General features: G+C 43.6%; 1 protein-coding gene across 5 annotated transcripts in view; it reads right to left on the reverse strand.

Moving 5' to 3' along the window:
- The window catches only part of CRACDL (CRACD like), a 65,124-nt gene that overhangs the window by 29,767 nt on the left and 20,120 nt on the right, over positions 1 to 15,237 (reverse strand). For all 5 annotated transcript variants that reach the window (XM_082220060.1, XM_082220059.1, XM_082220058.1 and 2 more), the window contains exons 2-6: positions 10,455 to 10,531; positions 6,949 to 7,117; positions 2,437 to 2,572; positions 1,517 to 1,678; positions 767 to 835 (exon numbers count right to left, since the gene is read on the reverse strand). In XM_082220060.1, coding sequence (XP_082076186.1) covers positions 767 to 835; positions 1,517 to 1,678; positions 2,437 to 2,572; positions 6,949 to 7,117; positions 10,455 to 10,503 — 585 coding nt within the window. In that variant the 5' untranslated portion in view covers positions 10,504 to 10,531. The remainder of the gene's footprint in view (positions 1 to 766; positions 836 to 1,516; positions 1,679 to 2,436; positions 2,573 to 6,948; positions 7,118 to 10,454; positions 10,532 to 15,237) is intronic.

Genomic DNA, 15,237 nt, shown 5'->3' on the forward strand with positions numbered 1-15,237 from the left:
TTCAAATGTAAAATTTGAAGTCAAGTCAGCAGGAGGGTGTCCGAGAGCCTAAGACTCCCCTACATTGACTTGCTTTTGTACTGAAAAGTAGTATCTGATCAACTTCCTGCCCGATTCCATCTCTTCCTGGAGGCTGAATTCAATGGTGCTTGAAAACCAAAAGCATGAAAATCAATGAAACGTAAATTAACTTTCCAGTATCTATAATGCAGTTGCTGAAACTGCTATGCATAAGGTAAATGAATATCCTTCATTAATACCTTTTAGAGAAGAATGATTCAACCCCCTACTCCATGTGCCTGTCGGTATTTTCAATGGCACCCACAAAAGGTATCTAAAGAATCCACAATGTGTGATTGAACACAACTCCTTAAACATGCTCTCATTTCACCAGATGCCAGGATTTGACAACCACCCTCCTTTCCATTCTGAACTGAGGAGACAAGCAAATAACTTTTAACAGTGAGTGAGTCCAGAAGTGGCTGGTATATGTACATTTTCCACTCACTGATGGGGGAGCATGTTCACATCATTCTGCAGAATCACCTGTTTTTCTGTTCTTATAGGTGTGGTAGCCATTTTGTATTATGCCACGCCACCAAGGCAGCCATTTTGTGGCAGGCGCCCTGGGCACTTTCTGAACATTTCAGTGTGCCCATTAGCCCTTAAAGGATAGCAACCTTGCTACAGAGATTCAGGAACCCAACAGTTGCTTTGGATACACAAAAACACACATGCACAATTAAACGCCAATCATTATTGTTACCTGTTCTTCTTCTTCACTGCCTGTTCCAGCTAAACTCAAAGAGCTAAGATGCTTGTGCGAGTCAGAGAACTGTGGGGTGGAATGAGGAAAAGATTCAGTGATAGATGACAAAAGGAGATGAGACACTGAGACACACACACAGGCTACATGCTTTACAAACCACAAAACGGACTAGAGAAAATATAAGTTGCAAGAAGAGAATCTATGCTAAGAATTAGTAGGAATCCTGAAAAATATAAAGATGGTGGGAGGTGTTTTGTGTTTTCATTTTTAGGGAAAGGTGATGGCATTAGTATGTTTCTACGAGGGTGGGGAGGGGAAGAGACAAAGGCTGAGATCAGTCAAAATCTTTCTTTCTTGATAATTTTTGCAATTCCTCTGCCACTGTTGCAGTAAAAAAAAAAAAAAAAAGACCAAAACGTTTCTAGAAGAATATGTTGCAATAAATAAAGATATCCCCAAAATACTCATTATATCGTTTAAACCTTCTGGTGCTTCCATTCAAGTCTATGCATGCACTTTTCCCCCCTCTTCAAAATAACTTGCCCTTGACAATACCAGGTGCTGTGTAATGTTTCCAAACACTTGGTTATCTATCTTTGTTATCTATCTTTGTTACAAATGCTTCTTCTATCAGGATGACGGCGGTGTGCAGGTTATTGCAAGGTAATTTCAACCAGAAAGGCAAAATGAAACAAATGACCGCGTTCAAAATAATATTCTGAAAATGGCATGCTTGACTTATCCTACCTTTGCTGTACTGGAATTTAACATTTCCTGTAGTAAAGACGTTTCTGGTGGACTTCTAGGTAATCCATCATCTTCTGAACTCATCCCAGTATCATCCACTCTTTTTGAAGACGTTCCAAATGGCGACGAGGCCCTTAATTTCCAATTCTGTTGGAGTTTCAACTACAAGGACAAATTTCAAGCATGTTTCAATGTATTTTCTCCATTACTGAATGGCTGGAACATGCAATACTTATTTTTGTCCACATGAACAGGCATCTGCTTGTATGGAAGAAATGAGCCAGCCAGAAGTTCTCATAATCACAGCGCCCTTCTTTCCCCTAGACATAGCAAATCACTAACATAGGAGGATTTTTATTTTTTTTTAAAGAGCAAAAAGTCATAAACTCTTGTGACTGTTTTTTTATTATTACTTTTAGCTTGATGTTTTATTTTGTTTGTTTGAATAAAAAGCAAGAAGCAGCAAAAGGTAGTTGTGAATAAGAAATATTCAAAAATCTACAGTAGGGAAATACCTTTATTAAGTCAACCAAATAATTAGGTTTGTCTGATAACGGTATTACAGTAATGCGGATTTTTGAATGTAGGTTAAGTTGTTCTACTCCCATTTTATGATGTGAACTCTGTGCAGGATATTTTTACGGGGAAATATGGGGCAGGGGGGAGAGAAAAGAGGATGCCCCCAACCACTCCCAAAGGAATGTTGTCCTTGAGGGGGAAAAGGTTTCCCATCCTTGATTTATATTGAGAATATTTAATTTAAATGTACAGTATGTTACTATCATACAGAAGCAAATCCAGAGTTACAGTTACAACTAATGGTGGGAGGCGGGGGGGGAGGGAGGGAGAGAGAGAGAGAGAGAGAGAGAGAGAGAGAGAGAGAGAAGAGAGTCAACATTATTGTATACATTTCACATTACCTGCAAAGCCCTAATCCGATCGGAAACATTTTCCTGAGAAAATACTCGGATTGGTCTAGTTGGTTCTTGTGCAGTCTCAGGAATGAAAATGCTCTCATGCGACAAGGCTCTGCTTCCCATAATACCTTCGTGCATCCTAGGAGAATACAGAACACAAACGAAAAATGCATGTGTGTCAATGTTTGGCCTTCATAAAACAGCTTTTTAAAAAATGAAGCATATTCCATATGTTAAATTGAGTAGCAGTGTTAACAAACAGCCTAAGAGGAGCAGCCAAAGAAAAACTGCCCAGCTGCAAGTATATCCCACAATCATATAGGGAGAGCCAATTCCTTCCGAAAACCAGCTGGAAAGGGATGCAAATGCAGTGGGACAAACCCAAGAGGTGTGACCTAGGACCTTGAGGAGCAAAAGTACTGGAGAATAACTCTGCATTCATTCACTGCGAATGCCTGTAAAACAACAGGAGAACCCAGACTTGAAATCCAGTCTATCTTGCGGCACTGAAAGGGATTCTGGGTGCAAATCTCCAATTATGGCTTGCAGCTGTTTCAGAAAGCAATGTCCCTACTAGAGTTCATTGTACTGGTACCATATTGTCAAGCCTTCTTGTGCTTGAGACACAGGGCACACATTGCCATCCTTCCTTAGTAGTTAGGTACACAGGAAACCACCTTATACCAAGTCAGGCCATTGGTCCATCTAGTTCAGTATAGTCAACACTGACCGGCAGCAGCTCTCTATAGCATTCCAGGAAGATGTCTCTCCCAGCACCACCTGGGACCTTTTGCACTCAAAGCAGGTGCTCTCTAGCAATGAGCTATGGCCCTTCTCCACCATCACTTCCTTCCTTCCTACAGCCAAGCCCATTCAGAAGTTTTGTAGCAGCTGAGATTATGCTGCTGATTTTCATTCCTCATAGCCTCTGCTTTTTTACATGACATAAATGTCTTCCCACTTAGCAATCACATCTGTTGCAGGGAAATTGGGGGTGGGATTTAGCTAATGACTCCTATCTGTGGAAGCCCTACACAAGGACTTCCACTTGTACATTGAGGTTTCCCCCCTCCCCCTGCATGTTCCTGAAATAGGTTTGTGGGGGTTAGGAGAACAGCATGTCAGGGGAGGAGAGTGAGGATCAGTCCCTCCAGCAAGCTGAAATGCTTGTACTGATGGAACAATCAGAAAAGCATAGCACAAATGTAACTTTCCTTAGAAGTCTTATGCAAGGACACTTAGAACACCAGAAGCAAGGTCTTGCTCTTTAATAAGTATGTATTTTCCACACAGGGACGCAGGTGGTGCTGTGGGTTAAACCACAGAGTCTAGGGCTTGCTGATCAGAAGGTCGGTGGTTCGAATCTCCGCAACGGAGTGAGCTCCCGTTGCTCAGTCCCTGTTCCTGCCAACCTAGCAGTTCGAAAGCACATCAAAGTGCAAGTAGATAAATAGGTACCGCTCCGGCGGGAAGGTAAATGGCATTTTCGTGCACTGCTCTGGTTCGCCAGAAGCGGCTTAGTCATGATGACCACATGACCCAGAAGCTGTACGCCGGCTCCCTCAGCCAATAAAGTGAGATGAGTGCTACAACCCCAGAGTCGGCCACGACTAGACCTGATGGTCAGGGGTCCCTTTACCTTTACCTTTTTTATGTTCCACACAGGTAGCAGATAAAAGAACTGGGCAGCAATTTGGCTATGCAATGCTGCCCAGGATAACGCCCAAGACAACTAAGCACTTATCTCTATGCTTTTGCTGAGGACATAGTTTGTGTTAAGGTTCCTCAAAATTAAGAACTAGATTAAATGCTCCTACATTAAATGAAGATGCTATTGAAATGGTTGGACACAAAATATAAATGGGCATGGGAACAGTCACTTTTCTCTCAATGATGGCTAAAAATATGTTCAGTGAAACAATAGGTGGGAAAGGAAGATCTGCTATATAAGGAGGGGAAAAAATCCTGTGCAGGTTCAGTGTATTTGAGATCAATGGAGAGCAGCTTAATCAAAGAAAGAATGCCTTCTCCGAAATGCAAAGAATTTGCACAGAAAATTCTCCAGGACATGCAGAACCACCCTGGAATGTTTTGCTTGGCTTGGCAAAACTCCTTTGGCCTCACCTGAGATGAAACTTCCACGCTGGCTTTGAATTTCACTTTTCACAAAATGCAGCAATGTCCTAGGAATGATGGGGCTCTCTAAGACGTTTTGCTAGTCTCAGCTTCCCTGAAAATTCCTCTACCCAAGGGCAGAACTTCAAATTAACTTTAATAACTCTAATTACAGCTTCTTTGTAGTGCTCGGAGGTTTTAAAAACTGGAGATGCAGTACTGATTTCTGTGAATGATTACAATTATGGCCTTTTCTATACATTTAACAAGAAAGCATTTTCAATGCTGCTGCTTTGGGATATCACAGGTTTCCTACAAGCCAACAGTAAACAAAGCCATTCATTCAGAGTACCAAGGGCTTTTTGATGTTGTGGTTTGGCAACCCCTAGTGGGAGCCTTGTGTAACGCAATCTTCATTAGCACCGGAAAGCACTGCAGGTATTTATTCACAGTGCAGAATTCCTAAACAGCAGTGCTAGGGGCTCAACATGCATGGGAATCATACCCTCCAACCTTAATACTATGATATACTATGATAATACTTTCATATGCAAGTGCTCTGGCAGCTCAGTGGAGCAGGCAAAAGATTCCGCTCATCTGCACTCCTGTTCTCTTTATTATTATTAGGTCATATGATTTGGGCCTTTGATCTTACTTGAAAACAGACATTTCTGTAGCCCTCCAATAGGCAAATAAGGAAAGCCCTGCTGCATCAAGACCAATGCCTATCTAGCCCGGCCTTCTGTTCCCAAACTGCCCAACCAGACCCCTATAGGGAACTCACAAGCACAGTCATTAAAAGCACTCTTCCTGTTCATAATTCCCCAGCAACTAGTATTTGGAGGCATTCAACCTTTGATGCAAACATAATTCAATCATCATGACTAGAAGCCAACAATAATCAATTCCTCTTTTAAAACCACCCAGGTTGGTGGCCATTGCTACATCATGTGGAAGTTCAGCTATGGCCAGCGCAAAGCAGTACTTCTTTTTGTCTGTCCTGAATCTGTCACCTGAACCTACGTCCCAACCTCCTAGTATTATTATTAAAGAGGTTATCCCTACGCACTTTCTCCAAATAATGCATAATCTTACATACCTCATATCACGTCCCCAACTTTAGCCTACCCTTTTCTAAGCTAAGCCCTGCCCTCAGACACTATAACCTTTTCTCATAGGATAGATGCTCTAGCCGCTTGAATCTTTTGGTCACCACTTTCTGCAACTTTTCCAGCTTCACAATATCCTTTTTAAGATGCAGTGACCAGAATTGTACACGGTATTCTGGGCGCAACCACATTACAGCTATATATCAGGGAATTATGATAATAACAAGATCCCCAACAGGAAATTTGACTTTTTTTCATAGCTGCCAAATACTGAGTCACTCTCTTCACTGAAATTTTATCAATTTATTTGACTGATTTTCAATCCTGCCCTTCCTATCAAAGCAGCCCAGGGCACCAAACACCAAAGTGGTAACGCAATACAATTGTTAAAAATAATGTTTTCAATATGTTTTAAGAACCATTAAACACATTTTAAGACTGCTAAATAGCACAGTCCCAAGATTCCTTCCCTGGTTAGTCAGAGAGTAGTTTATAACCTTCTCCTGATAGCTCCCTCTTCCTTCCTCTTGTACACTGGAACTCTGAGGTTTAGATCTTACAGAGGAGATAAAACCTGTGTCTCGTTGGCTCTACTTGGCATCTCACATAGAGGACCATGTGACTGAATGCATAATAAAAACTCCTTTCACAGAGCAATCTAAATGTCAAGGAGAAAAGTTCCAGCCTAACATTTTTACAGGTAGAAAACGAAAGCTTTCTTTGGCGAGGGAGGGGGAGAGACTTATTTAAATAATATAGCTATTAGTAAAGATTTTGATACAATCTCTAAGTAATGGCATCAAAAATATACATCATTTTTTCTTTCCAATGGCACCATAAGATATGTTAGACAGAGCTATAGTAATTTGTCCATAGCCATTAAGAGAGCTCTCCAGTTCAGCTTTGTCACTGTGACACTCTTATTTTACAGTAAGCCATAAATCATCAAGTATGAGCCAATTATACCCACTTCGCTCTCCCCTACTCACCTGGAAGATGGGGTTAGAAATAAAATATTATTCCTAAGCCAAAAGCAAACATTGGCTTAGGATCCTGGTTTACCTGAAGCAGGGAGGAGCTAAGCATGCAATAAGCAGAAAAGACTTCCTGTGGCATGCGATTGCAGCTTTCCCCCCTTCTGAAATTTATTTGCAGCATCCCCAGTATTCTCAAAGGAAGTATGCAACAAAGGGTCTCTTGCAGGGGTTAATCTATGAAATGTTACCTGGGTTTTCTAAAAGGAAATTTGTTGTTTTGTAAACAAGCTAAAGATAAGTTTATAGAGACTTACTCAAGCTCATCTTCAGAATCGTAATCTATATGCATAGACTGTGAAGCTGTGACGTCACTTGCAGACTGGTATTGTTTCAGACTACCACTTCCTGTAGGTGATAACGTCTCTTTCCGTTTTCTTTTCCCGAAGAACTTTTTGATAGATTTAAACTTAGACTTCTTCTTTCCTGGGAGGGAATAAATATTAAGGGAGTCGTAATTATTTTTAGGCAGTGCTGTTATTATTTATTCATCCACACATGTCATCAAGAAGGCAATCTCCTCCCGCCCCCCCACCGCCTCAGCTTCAGTTGTCTTTTTCCGCCAATTGAATGTACAGATATTTGTATCCACACTGATCCCAACGTAATACTATTACTGTACTGGTGTAAACGAACTGTGAGGATATAAGGTACATTAAAGGGGGGGGAGGAAGACTTGCAAGAAGTCTACTCTCTAGTCGCTGCCAATATCCTATTAACATTTAATGTAATAAGACTGTGAAGTATAAACTCAGTGTTAAATGGTAGATGCAGGGAACAGAATTAAATTACAGTCCGGAAACTCAATGTCTCTCTTCACTAATCACTGAAGAGCAGGGCGACCTTGTTACCAAATGACGTGAGTAATTTAAAAACACAGAAATAGCTTGCTGAGGTGGAAAACCCGCATGCTGATATTCTGAATGGTAATTATGTTACCAAGTGGCACTTTCCATGTTAAAACAAGCATCAAGCAATAATACTGAAGTGTAATGCTAAGCTAAATGCCGCAGAAAGGAAGCTTAATCAAGAAAATGTTTTCAGGCCATCCACCTTCGGCAGGGGCGCCGACTTATAAAAAATATTGGGGGGGCCCATACCGGGGTCCTGCCGCTGGTTCGCTCGGGTAGCCGGGAGAACGCAGTTCGAGGTGGCGGTGTTGGGGAGAGACCCTCGCTCAGGGCGCCACAAGACTTGGCGGCCAGCGGCCTATCTGGGGGGTTTTGGAGCGTATTTCAGCGGAGCGATTGGGGAGGAGGGGGCTTGTTGCCGGATTCTTCAGCTGAGCCGGAGATCCACTGCTGGGGGTCCCTGGGCCGAGTTGTGAGCACGGCCTGCTGAAGGGAGATCCAGCCGATTGCGCGACGGGGACGGCCGGGGCTCTCCGGCTAGGGCGCGCGGCTGGCTGGCTGGCGAGGGAGCAGGTGGGGAGGAGGCGGGGGTCCTCACTCTCTTAGGAAACTCACCCGCGCGCCCGATTGCCATGAAGTCCGAAGGGTGCGTGTGTGGAATTAAAAAGCAAAAACGAGATACGGGCAGGGCAGGCAAAGAGTTTTCTGCAAGAGGATGGAGGGCAGGTTGAAGAGAAAATCACTCAGGATGAGACAGTCAAATCAGCCATGATAAAATGGGCTCAGGATATTGGGTATAACATCATGTTTGAGGACTGGGAAAGGTTATGGACCACCGGAATGAAATTCACGGCATGTAATGCCTTGAAGGAAAATATTATGAAAATGATTTATAGGTGGTACATGACCCCAGTCAAGCTTGCAAAAATATATCACCTGTCTGATAATAAATGTTGGAAATGTAAGGAGGCTGAAGGGACATTCTTTCACCTCTGGTGGACTTTTCCAAAAGTGAAGGCCTTCTGGGAAATGATCTATAATGAGTTAAAAAAGGTATTTAAGTATACCTTTCCCAAGAAACCAGAGGCCTTCCTCTTGGGCATTGTTGGCCAGAAAGTGTTAAAGAAGGATAGAACTTTCTTTATGTATGCAACTACAGCAGCAAGAATACTTATCGCAAAATATTGGAAGACACAAGATTTGCCCACACTGGAAGAGTGGCAGACGCAATTGATGGACTACATGGAACTGGCTGAAATGACTGGCAGAATCCGAGATTTGGGAGAAGAAACAACGGAAGAGGACTGGAAAAAATTTAAGGACTATTTACAAAAACAATATAAGTTGTATGAATGTTAAAAATTTACACGATTCAGAAACTATAGCTTCAGCAATTAGATTTGGGAAACAGGAAATTATATTTTAAGTAAGAAAAGGTCAAAATCTAAGGTAATACTATGTTTAATTTAAGATATAAGTAACTGATGAAAAGTATGTTAAATTTAGAGGTATAGTATTTGAAAAGTACAAAATAAGGTACGAAACAAGGTAATAATTTGCTGATATCTTTATTATAAAGAATGCAGGGTAAGGGAGATGCGAGGAAGTCCAGTTAGTTATATAAAAAATGTGTTGAATGGTTGGTTTTCTTTTCTTCTTTTTCTTTTTTTCTTTTTCTTGTTCTTTTACTTTTTTCTTCAGTGTATGTTTCTAACTTTGTATTTGAAAACTTAATAAAATATTTATAAAAAAAGAAGAAGAGAAAATCCTTTCACTTTTCTGGGGCACAGGGAAGTCTCAGAGCCGGAGGTTGGGGAAGGGACCCCCTTTGCTCTGCCCTCTTCTCCCGTCTTAGATTCGCATGGGGGTCCCCGCCCGAGCTTGCCTGGCCACCGGGCCACACAAGGGCCACGCTCTACGCGGCGCACCTTGCTAGCCGCGCAGCTGTCCTCCGCGGCTGTGGAGCAGCCCTGCGCCGGTGCCCAGCCCCTCTGGGCGCCCGCTGCGCTGCCAATGACAAGCGGGCGACGTCGCGGGCGGGGAAGGCGTCGCTTTCTTTCCCGATCCTTCATCCTCCCAGTCTTCCAGCCCTTTTTTGGGTTGGAAGCTCGTCTCGTTCGCCCTTCTCCTTTCTTCACCCTGCGCGCAATTTTCCTCCCTCGTCTCCCTCCCCATTTCTCCTTCCTTCCTTCCTTCCTGACTGACTGACTGACTGACGGGCTTGGGCTCGGGCTCGGGCTCGGGCTTCGGGTAGGGCTCGGGCTCAGGCTCGGGCTCGGGCAGCCACAGCGTCGGCGGTGTTGGCGATCGGCGGCGCGGGGGGATGGCCCTCCCGGGGGAGCCGGCGCTGCTCAATGGGGTTGCCAAGGAGACAGGCCGGCCGCCCCCCTCCCCCGGCCCGGCGCCCCCCGCCGCGCCGGTGCCCGTTATCGAGCTGGTGCGCGCCGGGCGCCCTATAAAAGCCGCGGACGCGCCCACCGCCGCCCGAGATTATTGGGGGGGCTGAGCCCCCCCAAACGAATTTTTGAGGGGGCTCGGGCCCCCTCAAGCCCCATGGAGTCGGCGCCTATGACCTTCGGATACAAATGGGTCTTTCGCCATATGAAGCAAATTCTAAAAGCTTTTGCAGGAGCTCCCAAAGAGGGCTATTTTACTATTTCCATTTAGGACCCCTGCCAGACCTAATTTCACATGCAGGCCAGAGGTTCCTCACTGCTGATTTAAAATGTTTGTTTTATTTGACCAATAAATTGATTTGACCAATGAATTGATTAATCATGCAAACTTTCAACAAATATTCACTGATTAAACTAGATGACAGCTCTAGAGAACAAAAGCCAAAGAGAAAAACTTAATTTTTTTCTGTAATAAAAAAGGTTCTCTCAAACGTAACATGAAAACAGGCCTTTTACCTGAACCTTCCTCGCCAGATCCTTCAGCCTCTGGGAATTTGATATCCATGACCCTTGTGGAACTGGTAAAGCAGTCACTAAATGAAAAAGGGAAATATATATATTATCATCAGAATATTATCTAGACTTGTTTGATATTGGATCTAAGGTGGGGTGCGAAAGTTTTGGTCCTCCAGTTGTTGTTGAGTTGAAGATTCCATCATTCCTATCCTGACGGTGAGGGAAACAATTACAAACGATCATACTGTGAAGATGATAGTTAGTTTGGGTGGCACTGACAGCGTCACACCTTGAAGATTTTAACCTAGAAGATAGACCCACATAGGCAGCTTCACCTGATTGATTATTAATCCTTTGATATTGTTGACCATGAAATCAATGGTGATTGAGCACAAGATCTTGTAGTAGTTTGCAGAACCATGCTTGAATGGTTCTGCTTGTCCCCGACAAGCAGACCACACTGGGTAATGTTGGACATCTGTTTGTGCCATGCCTAGCTCTGACCAGGTGTCAGATGCTGAGTCCTTGGTGTATGAACCAGATGCTCTGTTGATCAATGACCTTGAGGACTAAGCAGGTTCTCATGGAACCAAGGCTTAGGATCACCTTGGTGGGAGCCCTCCTGAAGACCCCTTCAAGCCATCAGATGATGAGTGCAGCCACCCTTCAGTCCTTGAGAACATAGGTGTCAAAAGGCCTGGGTCCAGGCTGAAGAACAATAACATAGCATGCATCTACATTTTGCAGTTTGTGAGTAAGGTGTCCACTCATGAGTAAGCACTCCCTGGAATTCCTCTGCTACCTGCAGGTGGAATTTGGGTGTTGTCTAGGAGGCTCCACTTGAGCCAGCCTTTCAGTTGCCAGGGGCAACACAGGTCTCTACTCCTCCTCCTTGCTGTGTTGTACTTTGCCTGTGCTACTGAATTTGGACCATCACCTGACTTAACCTCTGGGTCATGTTTTGGACAGAGACAGATTCCATGTGTTTGACCTTGGCTTGTTGAGACTATACAGCATCTTAAACCCTGTTCTCTTGGGTAAATGTTTTGCCAGAATGCTTTTTATCTTCTAGGACTGAGACCCTGGGCCCTGAGGACACCACCTGGAGCATGACAGCTCATCACCTTCCTGGGACCTTCAAGTTGGCTTCACCTCACAGTCCATCCTGTTTGCCTTCCTACCCAACAGGATTTTAGAACAAACAAGGTCTTGCAATCACTGTGTATATTTGATGGTAAAATGTTAGAAGCAAGCAAGCAAGCGGAGATGAACTTTAACAAGATTAAAATAAACGCCTTCCAAGACTACAACTTTAATCAGAAACAGGGTTCAGCTTCCTGCTGCTCTACAAGTAAGCAGTATCACCTTTGAAAGCTCCTTTCAGACCATGAGCTCATCTAATTCAGTATTTTCCACTCCAACTCACAGTGGCTCTTCAGAATTTTAGACAGGGTACATTCCCAGCCTTACCTGGATGTGTCTATTCCAGGTAAGGGATTAAATCTGGGACCTTCTGCCTGCAGATAACTCTACTGCTGTTTCTATGGTTTCTTCTCCTTGATTGCAAGTCTGCAGCGATGTTCATGCAACCTAATAATGCAAACTGGTGTAGAAGCAGGAAGCTGAGATGCAATGGTCAGTGACACTTTCCACAAGCTCCACCTGGTGAAAAGGCTTCCTCTCTTTACATATGAGATGACGGTATTTTCTATAGTTCTTCACCATGAGGTTAAACTACTGCAATTTGCCCCACTTAAGTCACCCTGAAACACTGCAAGACCTGCTCACTTAGGGTAACTTTTAGGAAGCATGATTAAATTGACTGTTGACACTTTAATATAGTAAAAAATTATTCTCTGTGTGAAAGGTTCTCATACTATTCCCCCTTCAAGTTTTAATGGATTATGTATTTGATAATCTTAAAAGGGTATGTTTAAAACAAGACTTTGGAAGAATACTTATTTTGGTTCTGCTTGAACCCATTTTTTAAAAGGTACATTTCATATTTAGCTTTCTGATTCAGCAAATGGTCAATATGTTCCCCAGGCTAGAGCACAAACAGGCTTGATATAAATAAATACAGTGAAAGGTCAGCACTTGCTAAGTTATGAAAACAAATTAGATCCTATGCATTTAGGTATGTCCACCCCTCCTTGATGAGTAAAGATCACAAACAGAATACTCCCTTCTGTATTACTTCTGCAGAAATGAATTGTTTGCTTACATTTATACTCTGTTATAAAAGACTCAAGGTGAGTAACAGCAATTGTGCAATTGACCTGGCTTTCAAGGCCTGCAACAAAGAACAGTGCAGAGTTAATACTAACCATTCTCTTAACCAGGGTTAAGTTTATCAAGAGTGGGCTCTGGATCTTCAAGTTCACCTTCCCCCAGCCCCTTCCCCCTTGTGCATTAATTGCCACTCCTCTCTTCATCCATAGCCCTAAATTCCAATGAAGGTTTACATCTCTATCACTATTAACCAAGGCAATTGGTAATTAGGTTTCCTCATAGCCTTGGTTTGCAAACCCAGTTCAAATTCTTATTTGAACGATGGGTTAAGATGGAAACCCTAGTTAGCATTAACCATTGGGTTGGTCCTCAAAATTAATTCTTACAAATGCTCAAGAAGATGTGCATTACCATATCAGAAGTATCTCCTAAACATACCTGGAAAGATCCCACCAACTTAGAAAAGTTTTCTGAGGGTCAAGGGGAGAGCACCAATTAGTCTTCCACCTTTGTTTCTGTTTCCATAGTCAAAAAAGGCTCCCAGAGCAGCTTACGAAGTTGGGTTTTTTTAAACAGTCCCTGCCCACAGGCTTACAATCTATGGGTGTGTACACACTGCATGATCATGTGCATTCAAGTGCGGGATGCAGGCACATTTTTGGGTTGCTGTGCACACAATGCCACTCCCATCGCTGTCACATGCTATTTGTCAGTCGAAAGGGCATTCTATTGGAACGGTTCTAATCTGTTGTATGCCAAGAATGTGCTTCTCAAGCACATGTGTACACAGATAACAACACACTGTCAGGTCACTGCCACCTATTGGGGCATACCAACTCATGTTGTAGGTGTGTTCCACTCCCCCTAACCAGGCTTAACTTGCCTATGAATGAAATAAGCAAAAGAGGAAGCAGTGCGGTAACTTAGCTGCTTCTGTATACCGAAATATAGGTCCTCTGTTTACAGTATGTCGACATACAAGTTTACAACCACACTCTTTTGAAAGACTGTGGAAACACCAATTGAGGGGAGACGAATAAAGAGCACAGCTGCGTACTAGTTCGAAAGCATGCCCACCTGTGTGTGCAGACTGTGGGATGTATCATCACTGAAGCAGTCAAATACAACATTTCCTGTTGCCTAGAGTGGACACACAGGGGAATGTTGCTCCAGACAGGGGGGGATTTCCTATCGTATCTGCTCTGGAGCCTCCTCCCCATGTGTGAGCAGGTAGATGGGTGTGACCCTAGCAGACCCTATAAAAGGGCTAGCTATGCAGCCATCTTCCTCTTTGGTCCTCTTTTGCCATCTCCCATTCTTCTGGCTCAACATTCCCACACAGACAACACAGATAGCAGCTGCTGCTTTAGATGTCATTGCATGAAGGTGTGTACAACTGCTATTGGCTATATACAGAAGTGCACTGTGAAGAAACGAGCCCTGTGCATTTCAAAGGCTACAGGTGCACATCTTAAGTCAGTCTGGCTCTGCAAGAGAGCTTTGCTTCCTAGAGGGGCACAGTCAAGCCTGACTCAGCAGTTCCTGCATATCAGAAACCTATGTCTGTCTTACTAGCAGCTCCACAGGGGCTTATAAAGGACACTGTTATAAATAACGGAAACAAAGGAGAACCAAAGATACAGAATGGATGTCTTATGATTTGGTAAGCATCTCTTAGAACGAATAATTGCAATGAGAGTCAGAAAAATGTTCCACCTAGCTCAACATCTTGACAGTGACTAAATTGATTTAATTTACACAGGCAGGGCAGGTTTTACTAAGGAGCAGGGGAGGAATAGAGGTAAGATCCAACCAGGACCTTCTCAGCTCACTTGCCCAAGTAGTTCTTTAAAGCTCAGATTGCTGACAAATTCCATCCCGTTTGGCCACAGCAATGCTATGGTATCTGGTTTCCTCCAACCATCTCTTGGTCCCCTCTACCCCACACTTTCATAATGCAATCCTACACAATGTTTACTCTAAAATAAGTCCCTTACCTTCTACAAAACCTCCCCTCGGTAGGGATTTCCCACAAAGAATGGGTTGGACACAGAGTTGCATGGAGCAGAACTCCACAAACTGGACACTTGTGTTTTCACCTATTCTTCCCTTGCAGACCTTAGAAATTGACTCCAGAGATAGGGGAGAACTCTGGAAAACTGCAGGAGGTGGCAACGGAGGCTGTCATAGATGCCATCTCATGCCAACGATTGTGGGTGCCCACAATGTAAGGACCAGGAGGAGGAGGAGGAAGAGGAGGAGCCGGCAGAGGTAGATATGGGAGCTCCTCCTCCCTCACATGAAGAAATGGGGACAGTGGGGAATAGATTCCCTCTTGTCCATTGACTTGGGGCAGTGGCCCCCACAAATATATTATTGTGGGAGCCGAAGCAACCACAGCCCCCCGGAATTGGCACCAGTGAAGGCTGTAGAAGGAAGGGAAAATCAGTGTAAATTATCCTCCCCACCGCCTACTGCCAATTGCAGGAGTCTTCACTACATCCAAATTGCTTCCGAGAAAGGAACGAACCTTTCTGTTTGCATAACAGCT

Source organism: Podarcis vaucheri (assembly GCF_965113315.1).
Source record: "Podarcis vaucheri genome assembly, chromosome: 4".
Classification (NCBI taxonomy): Eukaryota; Metazoa; Chordata; class Lepidosauria; order Squamata; family Lacertidae; genus Podarcis; species Podarcis vaucheri.